General features: G+C 47.3%; 2 protein-coding genes across 6 annotated transcripts in view; one reads left to right on the top strand and one right to left on the bottom strand.

The window, feature by feature from the left end:
• The first annotated feature begins 995 nt into the window (after positions 1-995).
• On the top strand, positions 996-13,562 carry cpap (centrosome assembly and centriole elongation protein). Of its 5 annotated transcripts, XM_086220910.1 has the most exons (20): positions 1,069-1,173; positions 1,657-2,075; positions 3,005-3,131; positions 3,642-3,821; positions 3,934-4,072; positions 4,431-4,536; positions 4,708-5,436; positions 5,591-6,368; positions 7,330-7,462; positions 8,286-8,451; positions 8,673-8,804; positions 10,305-10,418; positions 10,582-10,672; positions 10,744-10,892; positions 11,054-11,143; positions 11,739-11,879; positions 12,124-12,208; positions 12,585-12,705; positions 12,796-13,015; positions 13,269-13,562. In XM_086220910.1, exons 2-19 carry the CDS (start codon positions 1,686-1,688, stop codon positions 12,986-12,988), a joined length of 3,864 nt encoding a protein of 1,287 aa, XP_086077036.1. In that variant the 5' UTR covers positions 1,069-1,173; positions 1,657-1,685; the 3' UTR covers positions 12,989-13,015; positions 13,269-13,562. The 5 variants fall into 5 exon arrangements, with proteins under 5 accessions (XP_086077039.1, XP_086077036.1, XP_086077035.1 ...); XM_086220913.1 differs by having other exon boundaries at positions 996-1,173; positions 2,002-2,075; positions 12,796-13,562; XM_086220909.1 differs by having other exon boundaries at positions 12,796-13,562.
• The window catches only part of rnf17 (ring finger protein 17), a 31,820-nt gene continuing 31,319 nt past the window's right edge, over positions 13,541-14,041 (bottom strand). Inside the window, exon 38 of the mRNA XM_086220908.1 lies at positions 13,541-13,774. The gene's annotated coding sequence lies outside the window, so the exon portion shown is untranslated. The remainder of the gene's footprint in view (positions 13,775-14,041) is intronic.

The raw sequence follows: 14,041 nt of genomic DNA, 5'->3' as shown, positions 1-14,041 counted from the left end.
TTTGTTTAAACTTATTAATATTTATATATTCATATCTTTTGGGCTGTATAATAATGACAATGAGGCGGCATACAGTTGCCATCAAGCAACCAAAGGGTTGCTGGTTTAATCCCCACTTCCCCCGGTGACCACATCCAAGTGTCCTTGAGCAAGATACTGAGCTCCTGATGGCCCTGCGATGGATTGGTGACCCGTCCAGGGTGAACCCCGCCTCTCACCCAATGTCAGCTGGGATAGGCTCCACCCCCGCGACCATGAACTGATAAATGGTATAGAAAATGGATGGATGGATAGATAGACTAGTGACAATATGATTAAAAATATGAGCTGTTTTTGTCCGTCAACCTTTTTTTTTTTTTAAATCTCCACAGGCCTGGTTTTTCTGTAATATTGCCATCATTACAGTTTCTTTCTTGACTAAATTTCAAGTATGCTGAAAGCACAACTGTCTCACCCTCATGGCAAAGACAAGCATTACAAACCCCTAAAGTCAAGTTGAAAGTTCAGTTTTCTTTAAGTATTAATTGTAAAATATGAACAAACATTTAAATTTAGTGGATTGAGAGCTGTCACCGTGGAGCAGTGGTCAGCACTGTGGCTTCCCAGCAGGCTGCGGCTGGAGCACGGGGTCTTTCTGGGTGAGTCTCCATGTTCTCCCTGTTCCTGCTGGGTTCTCTCTGGTACTCCAGCTTCCTCCACAGTCCAAAGACATCAAGAGGGGACCAGGTTAATCCAGACTCTAAATTGACCGTAGGCGTGGCTGGGAGAGCCAATGGTTGTCTGTCTCTATGTGTTGGCCCTGCCATGGACTGGTGACCTGTCCAGGGGGAAGGCTGCTGGGATAGGCTCCACCCCCACCACCCTCAACAGGAGAAGAAGGAGAAGATGGATGGATGGATGGATGGATTGAGAGCAAAAGGGCTACACTTTTGTGTTACTATTTGCTTTTCTTCCTCTCTGATGAGGACTATTTCAAACCCCCCCCCCCCCCCGCTGTTGTCTCCGGTCCAGCAGGGGGCGGTAATGCGCCCGTAATCTCGTTTCCAATCTAACAAAGTTCCGGTTTTTCCTCTCGCGGGCTTTGTTTTGCTATGGCGCCAGGCTTCGAAAGTTATGTGTGTTTTCAGTCTAAGTCACAAGGCGCCGGTAATACGCTTCTCACCGGTGTTACAGGTAACTCCCATGAGTTGTTTTCATTGTGTACACTGTCCTGTACTTCTGTGCCGCGTCATTACAGTGTAATGCCCCCGTAAAACACTCGTAAGTCGGTAGAATTTAGCTTACAAATAGTATTGAGAGTCACCCGTCAGCCTTTTAAAATTTTGTTCCCATGAAAAGTGTTTTGTGGAGCAGGACCCCCCTTTAGGGGCTGAACCCTGAACAGCTATTTTGAATATCGTTACTGCTCACACGCGTTAACGTTTGTTTATTGTTGCTAACCGGACTTCGTTGGTCATTTAAAAGCGACGCTGCCGCTCCGAGGGGCAGTCGAGTAAATGGCAAACATTATTTCCACTTAAACCAGTTAGCGTGCTATTATTAGGCTCCCCTGTTCTATGTTAGCAATCGTGTGTAGCGTGTTTGACAACGTGTTTATTCACGGTGTGATTAACTCTTAGTCTGACACTGTAATCTGTCGTTCAAATCCTGGATTAGCACACCCTGTCTGAGACAGGTCGGTCATCATGTCATCGCCCGCCGGGTCTGCATACTCCCAGACAGACTTCTTAGCCCGGTGGATGCCAAGTAGCACCAGAGCTGGTGTGATTCTAAGCCCCTGCCCTGACTTGGCCCGGTCCTTGCTGCACACCATCCCGGAGGGAGCTGAGAAACCTCCACCAGACGAGTGCGACTCTTTCGCCTCAGACTTCGCCCCCCTTCCCGCCTCCACAGACAGCAGCTGCATAGGCCTGGATGGCCTGCCCGTGTCACCTGGAGGAGAGAGGGCTGGAAGTGACAGGCTGCTGAATGGGCTTTACTCTGCTCCTCCAAAACATTCAGATGGAGAGTTCGACAGCTTGGATGAGATGGAGAGCAACTCACAGGAGTTTCCCCTGATGATGAAGCTAGAACAGGTGAGAACAGAAACTCTACAACCGTATGTTGCACCTCTGACAACACCGGGACTGACAGCTTTTCTCAAGGCTGCTCAAGCTAATCAACCTCTAACACAATGAGGCAGGCTGAACACTTTATTACACTGAGCAGCAGCTTCAGTTCATCGTATCACATCAGCACGAGAGTTTGTACTCTGTGTGAGAGAGAGAGAGAGAAAACACTCGCCAGCCACTTTATTAGCTTCATTTGTACAATTTAATTGGATCCAATACAACTCTGCCATGTATTTTTCTGTACAAAGAGGATAATTTGGAATTCTGCCGTCAAAAAACAATGACTTTAACATGCTCATTCTTTGGGTTTCAGGGCTTTTTAGTGGTTTTGAACTGGACTGTTTCGTACTGAGAGGTGTTTCTAAAGTTGTAACCTTCTGTTTGTATTCAGTAGTGCAGCAGCCGTTGTATGAGGGGCCATGGGTTGTGTGAGAAACCTCCCTGACTATTGTTGGTCTCCGAGTTCTCACTTTGGTGTCTGACTTACCAATGACATGACATTATTACTACAAGCCACGCCCCTTTGTCCCGTGCTGGGCCGTTGTACAAAGGGCCCGCCCCTTCATCTGTTGCTGTTGTTTGAGAGGAGGTTGTCGTCAGTGGTTGTGTGACATCACAAAAAGCCCTTTGACAATCATTCAAAGTGTATTTTTGAAAAACATCATTGTTATTGTTGTTGGCATTATGTTTAAGGTTACATCATGAGGCTGCAGTGAGCTAAAAGAGCAAACTAATATACACAAATTCATCATTCAGTTGGACTTTACTCCTCAGCAGTTTAGTTTGATTTTGCTATCCCAACTGAAGTTACCGCCCCCCCCCCCCCCGACCAACGACTGTGAATGCCTCTGTGTAAGAGCACCATTGCTGATTGGAACTGTGTGTGCGTGCAGCTGAAGATGTGGCAGCAGCACATGCAGGAGCAGCTTAAAGCCCACCAGCTGGAGGAGCTCCTTCGCCTCCAGGAGGAGCAGCAGAGGCTGCTGGGAATGATGAACAGATCCCAGCAATGCACCAAGGGTAATTATTTGTAATTGCAGTTTTGGAAACATATTTCATGTAAAAATGAAAGAAAACCAAGCAAACATGACAAAATCAGTAAGATAGTCAATAAATTGATGATGACAACTGAAATATTAATTCATAGGATGTGAAGTTTAAACAAACTTATTAGATAAAGTTGGAGGATTCATTGTAAAGTCCCTTGGGCACCACAGCATTAACACATAACTGTCACATTCCTGTGTGTATTTCATGAGAACAAACTACTAATAGTACACATAGACAAGGGACATCTATCTATCCAGACCATATATGGTCTTTTAGAAATTGTCTATCCCGTGTCTCATCCAGTTCTTTCTTCTATCTTCAAACATAAACACTGTTTTTCTCACTCTCAGGGTAATGAGGAGAGAATCTTGGTGTACTCTGGGTTTCAGCTCTGAGGATTTCAAACATGTAGAAAGCAGAGTGACACGTTGGTTTTTACCATGCATGTTCGTTGTTTTTTTCATCTGTATATAACTGCAGATCAGCCGGAGAACTCAGGGGTGTCAGAAGAAGAATTGGGGGGGGACACAGTCAGCAGAGCTTCTAATCTCAGAGAGAGTTCATACAGCGCCCCCTCAGAGCGCCCACTCACACGGGGAGGAAGGCCGGAGTGGACACAAAGTGGTGAGAATCGCGAGGATGCACACAATGAAGAAGACGGTGAGTCACAAGTGCTACTTTTCTTTTATGTTCATCCATTCATCTTAATTTTAATCTGGAGTGCAGCCCAGCCCAGCCCATTTTATGAAATTGAAACTGTTCTTGGTTCCAGCAGATATGAGGAACTCTAGAGAAGGTGACCAGAGTCAGGGACCGTACCTCCAGAAGCATGACGACACATTAATACCAAAAAATGGCGTGGCTTTGACTGATGACAGCAGCAGAAAAGAGGATCCAACCCTACAGGACAGGTGTAGTTTTTTGTTGTTGTTTTTTTAAATTTTAGTATGATATTTGTGTTTGGTTTATAGAACCAGATTGTTATGAACAAAAAAAATATGCAGCCAAAACATGCCTATGTGTTTTTTTCTGCTCCACACTGGCGGCGATGGCCAGAGGTTGCCCACCATCCATCACTGTCTTGTTAAGGCCTGAAGGGAACCTCATCAAATTTGGCACAAATGTCCATCGGGACTCAAAACTGAACTGAAAGTTTTTGTTGGTCAAAGCTCAACGTCACTGTGGCAGGCAACCGTGATGTGTTTTGTTGAGTATTTTGCAGAAAAAAAAGTGTTAGGTCATGCGTTTGCCTCGTATGTTCCACTCCAGACCAATTAAGCCAGGCATCGGAGGTCGGAAGCAGACATTTGAGGAGTTGTTGGAGGAGCAGTTGAGACTGGAGGAACAGCGGCTGAAGTCTGCTCGGAGACAGCAGGTCAGAGAACACAACAAACCGTTAGTCAGTACATGAACAAATGCAGTGGATTTCTCATACTGTAGTTCAGTATGTGGTGTCACTGCCAGTCGGGGCTCTGGATGTTACTACTTCTAAGGCACCTTGCTTCAACAAGCTTACATTTCATTCACGGTGGTTCTTCTTGAACAGAGTCCAGGCGGAGGCGAAGCCGCACAAGCCCCTCCAAAAAGGGCCTTTCTGAAGCGGGGCGAGGGCTTGTCAAGGTTTTCCAGCAATCACAAGGCCTCTTTTCCAAGAAAGGAGGCAAAGAAGGACCCCAAAGTACCACTCAAGTCTGGAATAATCTCCCGCAGCAACTCTGAGCCTATAGCTTTGCTCAAAGGTGCCACAAACCAACGGCTTCCTGTCCAGCGTAAAACCGCCATACTCAACAAGGAAAATCGAATGAGAGGATCCAGTTCGCCTCCCCAGGAGACTAAAGCAGCACGGATGAAAGTTTTAGGCAGCCATCAGAGACAGAACACGGATGGAACAGAGTCTGCTCAGACTGACAGAGGTGGCTGTCACTCCAAAGTGACGGTGCAGAGCAACAGAAAAGCAGGTCTGGTGGTGAGACCGGATCCTAACACACAGCCAAACCCTGTAACCAAGCATGTGGGCATGCTAGGAGATCGCGGGAAGGCTGACAATGAGGCTGTTGGAGAGAGAGGAAGTGGTCCAAGAATGGGAGGGTCAGAGGGTGTCGGAGAAGGAGAGGGTGGAGTTCCTCAAGACTCGTTTGAGTTGTCATTCCAGGAGAAGCTGCAGCGCTGGGAGTGTGACCGGCAGATGGAAAGCATGGCGCTGGGAGAGTTTGAGCTGCTGGAGCAAGCAGCTGAGGAGCTGTCCTTCTCATCCAACTCCTCCTTTGTTATGAAGGTAACTTATTCAAGTCATCACTGCAGTTACATTCAGCATTCAGGGATGATAAAACTGTCTCCACCCACTTTGTATTGTAATTGTATTTAATTTGTCCTTGTAACTGAAGCAGTGGTTACTGTGGGGTTTTAAAGTCTTGTCTTTCTACCGGCAGGTTCTTCAGATGGATCAGCAGCAATTGCGGCTACAGGGAGTCGGTGGTCTCCATCACAGACGACTCTCATCCACCCCCATCAAGTCCCCTCCCAGAGGGGAAGTCAAGAGGTGTAGCGATGTGGGAGGTGAAAGCTGTTTTGTGGACTCACAAGCGTTTATTGCAACAGTGAGAGATGATGCACCAAAGGACGTGAGCGTTGAGCATCAGGAGGAAGATGAGCACCCACCTTCATCTTGTGGTGGATTTGAAGAGCAGCGCGTCCTAGTCGAACCACCATTGTTTCCCAGCACACTTTGCTTCCCCGCTCCGCCAGACCCACCGTACGACAAGAGAACATATCAAGACGAAGACAGTTGCAGAGATTCAGTTTCAGTGGTGACGTGTGGGGATGACGGTGAGAGTGACGGCGTCCTCAACGACACAGACGACTCCACACTGATAGAGGAGGAAGGTCGGCAAGGGGGAGTCGTGTTTGATGATGACGACACGTGGAACGACCTCGAGGACGCCACAGTGAGCACAGAAACAGAAAATAGAATCTCACCGCCAAAGCCAACGGTGCTGAGGAAGGTGGCAGCCAGCAGAGTTGTGGAGGTGGATGAAGCCGCCGTTCGTAGTTCAGCCAGTCAAGAGCCAGGTCCCCCTCCTCCTCCTCCTCCCTCCCAGCTCATGACAAGACTGTTCCCTGCACTGAAACCAAAGACCCAGAGTGCACCTCTTCCTTCTGCTGTTCCCTCTGCTACTCCTGAGCCCACAAAGGCAGAAGAGGAGACAGGTGAGACGTCTTAATGACACAAGCTCAGTTTTTATGTGCGTTTGGAAGAATCCTATTGGAAAGGGGGAAGGAAACACCATTTTAAAGACAAGCAAACTGTTTCACATTTAAGTTTTTTTTTTAAGCTCGCTTCAGGTGGCGTTAGACTTGGGTGAAAAGGACTTAATGCCCAAATTGGGAGATGGAAACACATTGCACTCACATAGCGGCTGATTCTGCTGACAGTGTCTAACTGGTTTCCTCATAATGCACAACAACAACAACAACAACAGGTATGTGCTGGCCAATGAGGAGACCAGAATGAATGTACCTGGAATGAACACAAGGCGACTGTATCGTTTACTCCAGGACCGTTATTATGTTTCTTTCATCGTTTTTCGCATGATAAACTTCATCTGAATAAGGCTTGTCCAGAGCCGTCTTTGGTCAGGTAGAGTAGAGACCACGGCCTCACAACAACTCTGTTCAGTGAGACACATCTACTGGTGGGCTAAAGTTTGCTAGCTAGCTACGGCAAAGAAAAGACAGCTTGTCAGAGTTGGAGGCTTTAATGGTCTTGATGCAGGACAGGAAATCCCAGCTTCATGTGGTCTGTGGATCCTTTCCGTCATCATATTTTGGCATTCATTTTCATCTTCAGAGACCAAGTCTGAAGAAATTCTTAGATTGGGATTAATAAAATACCCACATTGCAACCCAAACTGGAATAAGATAGAATTTAATCATTCACCATGTTTCTGTAAAGATGCAGAGAAGAGGCACACTAAGACCCTTCATTCACCATAAGCCAGCAGGCTTCCTGTAAGACTACATTGAGGGCTGAAAAACTCCTGCGGTGTGGAAGAACAAATTTGTGCTCAAGAACATTTCATGAATGAGGCCCAATGTTTTCAGCTTAAATGATGAATATTATTTGTGTGTGTGTGTGTGTGTGTGTGTGTGTGTCTTTCCTGTTGGTCAGGCCGGCATATCCATTCCAGACAGCTGAGAGAGAGACTGGTTGAACTGGAGATTGAGATTGAGCGCTTTAAGAAGGAGAACGCTGCCCTCACCAGGCTCAGGCAGGAGAACGAGAAGAACCAGGACTCTCTCAGGTGACCTGCCTCCCTGCAGCTGAATGGTTCTCCACCCAGGAGAATTCACCTGTACAAAATGTGCCACCACCACAAACACAGTTATTAAGGGTGTTTGGATGTTGTCCTGCAGTTTCTAGTCACTACTTGAGTTGAATCTGTCGAGAATCACAGTCCCACGCTCCAGTTACAGTCAGGTTCTGAGAAGAAATTGTTCAAATCTACTGCGGGTATTGATTGATGTTCCACAATCATGCTTTTATCATTCTCTGCCCCCTCTGCTCTTGTCTGTCTACCTATTTATGCTAAATACACGTACCGATACGGATGGAGCCTTTTGTCCTCTCTGCGTTCATTTCGTCCGTATTTCTGCACGTGTCCACGAAGTTTATGGATACGGACCAAACGGAGAAGTACCACAGGAAATAGAACTTTTGAGGAGAGATTGAGACAGACATCCTAAAGAATTGGAAGTGACGCTCGTCTATTTCTCTCATCAGCAGTACTACAGAAAAGAAGTCTCGATCCATCAGTCGCGATGTATTTAACGGCCTCACCGACCACCGCCTCCTACATCACTGCCTCCATTTATGTCTTTTATGCAAGATATACATGAGCAATACCTCCTCCAAGGTCGCCATGTTCGTTTTTGAGTTTGTTGTTGTCATAAACTTTTGACTGTGGGCTGCCCCCTGGTGGATATCTTGGTTAACATCCATACCAACGTAAAGATGCATGGAAGTATGTGAGCAGTGACGGTTACCTCGTTTGAAACGGACACGTTCGTTTCTGTACGTACGTTGAAGATAAATGGGCCTTCATAACGGCTTTCTATTCCTTTTAGGAAGGAGCGTTTGGAGTTTGAGCAGCTGAGAGCGGACGAGCTGGCCAAATTTGAGGAGTACAAGAAAGAAGAAATTCGAAAGCTGCAGAAGGAGCGTAAACTGTTTGAGAAGCACATGGTGGCATCCAGAGCCATTCCTGACAGGAAGGAACGAGAGGAAATACAGGTGATGCACACACACAGTATGACCGGTTCTTGTCTCCATCAAGGTTTAGTGATCTTGAACGAATTTTGGATTTTCTGAGGTCTTTTTCATCTTATAAGTCAACCAATTTATGACCAGAGTGAAGTTCATCTATATTTCATCTCGAGGTTCTGCGCTCTCTTGTGAAACCGAGTGTTGCTGTTGTAAATGTGTGTTTTTCTGACCTGGTGTCGTCCCTCCAGGCTCTGAAGCAGCAGCTGAGCTCGCTGCAGGAGGAGCTGCAGAGGAAGGAGAGTCGCTGGTCGTCCACACACGGACGCCTGCGCCAGCAGATCGACTCTCTCACCCAGGATAATCAAGCTCTCCGGGATGAGGTACCAAACTTTAATAAATGAATGAATGAATGAATGCTTGTGACTGAAATAGTTTTCCTCCTGAGTGTTTTGAACGCCTGGGATAAAGGTTACCAGGTGTGTTTTTGATCATCAGCACTGACTGATAATGCTGCTCAGCAGGCAGAGAGGCACTGATGATGTTTACTTTGTATTTATTTAACTTTCCAAATTTTCAGTCTCAGAAAGCGGTTGCTTTTAGCTGATTGCAGTTTATTTCTTAAAGAACTGTTTTGTATTTTTACAAATATGCTGCTTTGTCATTTAAACTAAACTGCAGATTTCATGTAAGAAAACAGAAAATATATTAGTAATACATTGCATTAGTTGTTATGAAACTTGTGTTTTATCAGAGGCACAGTAATGACATACCAGCCACTGTATGTGTCAGCCAATGAGAGACATTAGATGACCTCTTTGAAGAACATCTGACTCATTTCCTCTGGTGGTGTGAGGAGCAGTGAGGATGAGGACGCAGTGGTGAGGATGAGGACGCAGTGGTGAGGATGAGAATGCAGTGATGAGGACTCAGTAATGGGGATGAGGCTGCAGTAATGAGGATGCAGTGATGAGGATGCAGTGATGGGGATGAGGCTGCAGTGATAGAGTGAGGATGGAGTGATGAGGATGCAGTGATGAGGACTCAGTAATGGGGATGAGGATGCAGTGATGGGGTGAGGATGCAGTGATGGGGTGAGGATGCAGTGATGAGGATGGGGATAAGGATGCAGTCATGGGGATGCAGTGATGAGGATGACAATGCAGTGATGAGGATGGATTAATGAGGATGCAGTGATGAGGATGCAGTCATGGGGATGAGGATGCAGTGATGGGGTGAGGATGCAGTGATGGGGTGAGGATGGAGTGATAAGGATGCAGTGATGAGGACTCAGTAATGGGGATGAGGATGCAGTGATGGGGATGAGGATGCAGTGATGGGGTGAGGATGCAGTGATGAGGATGCAGTGATGGGGTGAGGATGCAGTGATGGGGTGAGGATGCAGTGATGATGATGCAGTGATGAGGATGCAGTGATGAGGACTCAGTAATGGGGATGAGGATGCAGTGATGGGGATGAGGATGCAGTAATGAGGATGCAGTGATGGGGTGAGGATGCAGTGATGAGGATGCAGTGATGGGGTGAGGATGCAGTCATGGGGATGCAGTGATGAGGATGACAATGCAGTGATGAGGATGGATTAATGAGGATGCAGTGATGAGGATGACAATGCAGTGATGAGGATGAGGATGCAGTGGCGAGGATGAGGATGCAGTGGCGAGGATGAGGATGCAGTGGCGAGGATGAGGATGCAGTGGCGAGGATGAGGATGGAGTGATAAGGATGAGGATGCAGTGATGAGGATGAGGATGGAGTGATAAGGATGAGGATGCAGTGATGAGGATGAGGATGCAGTGATGAGGATGAGGATGCAGTGGCGAGGATGAGGATGTGATTATTGCTCATTTCTCCTCTATTTTGAGGTGCATGTGCTGGAGAAGCTTCGCCTCGGCGCCCTGAAGAGAAACTCCATGGATGCAGAGAAGGACAAAGAAACAAAACAGGGGCCGTCTGTTACCAAAGGAGTGAAATTTGCTGTAAGTCACTTTACACTTTAGTCTAAGTAGGCCTCACGACCTTTGAACCCTCCTTCTGTCGTACTCGACTGGCAGAACAGGTCGTCTCCATGCTTACGTGGAGTTGCTCTCGTCGTTTCTTTCCATCGCATTTGAAATGTCATTCATCTCTTGGTCTTGTCAGAGTCCTCTAGACTCTAGAGGCAGCAGCAGCAGCCCCCCTCAGAGCAGCGCCCCCCCAGCCCCGAGGACCAGCTCCAGGGAGGCCGCCCCAGGTTTGTCACCACAAGGTCAAAAGGAGGTTCATAGTCATCATCACATCACATGTGTAACTGTTTGTTGTCAGCAGGAATAAAGAGCAGTCTGAGGTGGCCAGCAGGACCAGCCTCCTCCTCCTCCCTGGTACCTGGCAGAAGCACAGAGGAGCGAACAACTCCTGGCAGGAAGAGCAGCACCAAAGCGCAGGACCATGACCTGTCACATGGCTGCTCTCCGGTAAGAGATGTGTCACCGTTGCTCTTTTATCTGGTCCATGAAATGCGACGTGATTAAGTCACATGACTGTCATGTGAACTGGGTGTCCAGCTGAAGCTGATCCAACACTCCTGTCCATTTATTAGTAGTTCAACTCTTTGATCAACAACTTCTCACTGCAGGAAGCTGATTCTTCACCCGACGAACAACCGTCCGTTGAGGTCAAAGAGGCCGAATCGGCCCTGGAGGTCATCGCACATCCTGATGGGAGGGTGAGAAAACCTGAATGTGATCAGACTCCAGAATTAAATGAGCAAAGCCACTGTTCTGACCAGTTCAGTCTTTGATTGGCTGCTCTGTCAGCCAGCACGGTAGCTGGACTCTTCCAGTTGTACATCAGTGGTACATGAGAATGACAACCCTGTTCTGCTCGAGTCTTGTCAGATTCAGTGGAGGCTGTTTAACGATGAGGACGTCTCCCATCTTCCTACGCTGCTCCACAATGTTGTTAAAGTCCCTTTAATGCTACAGTGCATCATATTTAAGCGTAAATGAACATCCTGTTCATTCAAGCCCTCGCCAGGTAAAGCTCTCACCCTGGTAGGTGTGGTGTTGGTGTGGCGACAGCCCCGCGCAGTCAGGAGGGGGAGGTGTACTGCACCTGCTCTAATCTGAGAATGCAAAGACACCTAGTGGAGGAAGGTAGAACCTGTTTAGCTGCAGCTTCAGTTTCAGGCAGGGTGACACGGTACCGGACGTTGATGATGTTCCGTGGAATTTCACAATAAAAGTGACCAAAGATGCGTTCATGTTGCATCATTGATTGATAGTTAGCAGTGACTCACTGTGCTCTGTTCCTCATTCCAGACAGAGAAGGTTCTGGCCGGTGGCGAACGCCTCATCATCTTCCCCAACGGAACCAGGAAAGAGGTTTCAGCTGATGGCCTGACAGTCAAAGTCACCTTCTTCAACGGTGACACCAAGCAGGTCACAGCCGACAGGAGAGTGGTGAGAGGCTGAGCTTGTTGGTCCTGGTGAAACCTTCAGACTGGGAAGGTTCAGCAGGCTTGACATCACTAAATGTTACCATTCAGTGCTCCAACCTGCTCATTTCAATGTAGAGATTTAGTTTTGTTGTGTCTTTTATTAAGAAAAAAAAAGTGGGTTATCCGATTCTTTGCCTGCTGGAGCCGCAACAGCTCAGTTTCCATAATGGCCGTGTGAGCTCATCTGGTGATTGTGTTCCACTCAGATCTACTTCTACGCAGACGCTCAGACGACACACATCACCTACCCAGACGGCCTGGAGGTCCTGCACTTCCCCAACAGCCAGACAGGTGAGAGGTCACTGACGCCGCGATGAACGTGCGGTCATCATCTCACTGTCACGCTGACGGACAGACGGTAGAGGGAAGTTTTTCCTCCAAACACTGCAGGGGTTTAGCAGGAGGAGCGATGTTGTGATCTCCAACCAGCTGAAGAGAGCTTTCGTAATGAACCCACACGCCTCTGAATTGCTCATCTGGAGTTAAACAAGCGTCCTGAAGCCTCGACGTGCCAAGTCGTTAAAAAACATCGCTGACGCCATGTTTTTACTGACTAGCAAGAGGCTAAATGAGCCGACAGGCGCTGTGGTGGACGGAGGAGGAGGAGGTGCGGTGTTGCAGGGAGATAGAAACAGCGACTCTACTGTACCTTCTCTTCCATCTCCAGAAAAGCATTTCCCAGATGGCCGGAAGGAAATCACCTTTCCAGACCAGACGGTCAAGAACCTGTTCCCCGATGGCAAAGAGGAGAGCGTGCTGACGGACGGGACCATCATCCAGGTTAACCCGTACGTCCTGCTGTCTGACTCCGGTTGCCGTGTGGGTTTCCTTATGTATAAACTACCTCCATCTTTAATCAAATGTATGCTTTGTCTCAGGGACGGCACCAAGGAGATCCATTTCAACACGGGGCAGAGGGAGGTCCACACCACCGACTACAAGAGAAGGGAGTATCCAGATGGCACTGTGAAGACCGTCTACACCGACGGGAGACAGGAGACCCACTACCCCACCGGACGGCTCAGAGTCAAAGACAAGGACGGAAACGTTATCGTGGACAACAGAGTTTAACGCTTCAGTCCAGCCGGGATCCTCCTCGTCAGTCCTGAGCAGCCTTCTCACCTGCAGTTTGCTTCTTTATTTGTATTTATTTATAGTGTGAAGTTACAACCTTGAGTCACCTGATTCTCTGAGTGTAGCGTTTTTAACCTGCCTGGTTGAGTTCACGTCATCACATTTGTTTACATTTTGTAGCGTGACGTCTCTTGGCTTGGCCTGAACGTGCAGGCGTGACAGTTCTTTTACTGTTTTAAGTACAAAAACTACAGTTCAGCTCCGTGTCTGTTTTCAGGGTCCTTCTGGATTCAGATCAACACCAAATCCACTTCAATATTTCATGAAACTGGAAATGAAATCCTGAATGTACAGAAACCGACAGCACCAGGGTCAAGCAGATATTTCTCATGGATTTAAGTGTTAAAGTTTGTCTATTTTAACTTGTAAATATGTCAAATACATACTTATTTTCTTAGCTGATTGTAATCCCTTTTTTTTTTAACAATAAATTATCGTTTTAGAATCTGGAAGCTTAAATTATCAAGCAGAGGACACAGGAGACACACGAGATGTTTCAGTAACTTTAATGCACCACCAGACCAACTGAAAATAAAATATGAACGATGGAATGCTGAGAGAACAGAGCTCAGAAACACAGCAGGCCAACAGAAACACTGCACTATGAAGCACGTACTAAATAAAAGACCATCCAGTGCAAAGGTTCTGCGCGTCTACAAACAAAAGAGCATTCCAGCAGAACGACCATGAAATGAAGATGACGACGGGGCACCGGGGGTCAACCTGGAGAAGGAAGAAGAGGAACACTTCAGGAACACAGATGGAGGTCAGGTTCCACTGCTGGCACCGTTGAATTTACTCTGGTTAACTTCTTGTCGATCACTAATGTCACGTTCATAGCGGGTTTTTTTGGGTCCAAACGCAGGAGTTTGGCAGGACGACCTCATCCCGACTGACGTCAGTCACGTCTCATCCACTCACACATCTAAAATCTGTCTTTTTCCATCAAAGGGACAAACCGGACTGTGGACTGGTTCTGTCTTTCCACTT

Source organism: Aulostomus chinensis, chromosome 12, assembly GCF_037954235.1.
Source record: "Aulostomus chinensis isolate RoL2024-O1b breed Wild chromosome 12, RoL_Achi_v1.0, whole genome shotgun sequence".
Classification (NCBI taxonomy): domain Eukaryota; kingdom Metazoa; phylum Chordata; class Actinopteri; order Syngnathiformes; family Aulostomidae; genus Aulostomus; species Aulostomus chinensis.
This window is presented reverse-complemented; position numbering and strand designations above follow the sequence as displayed.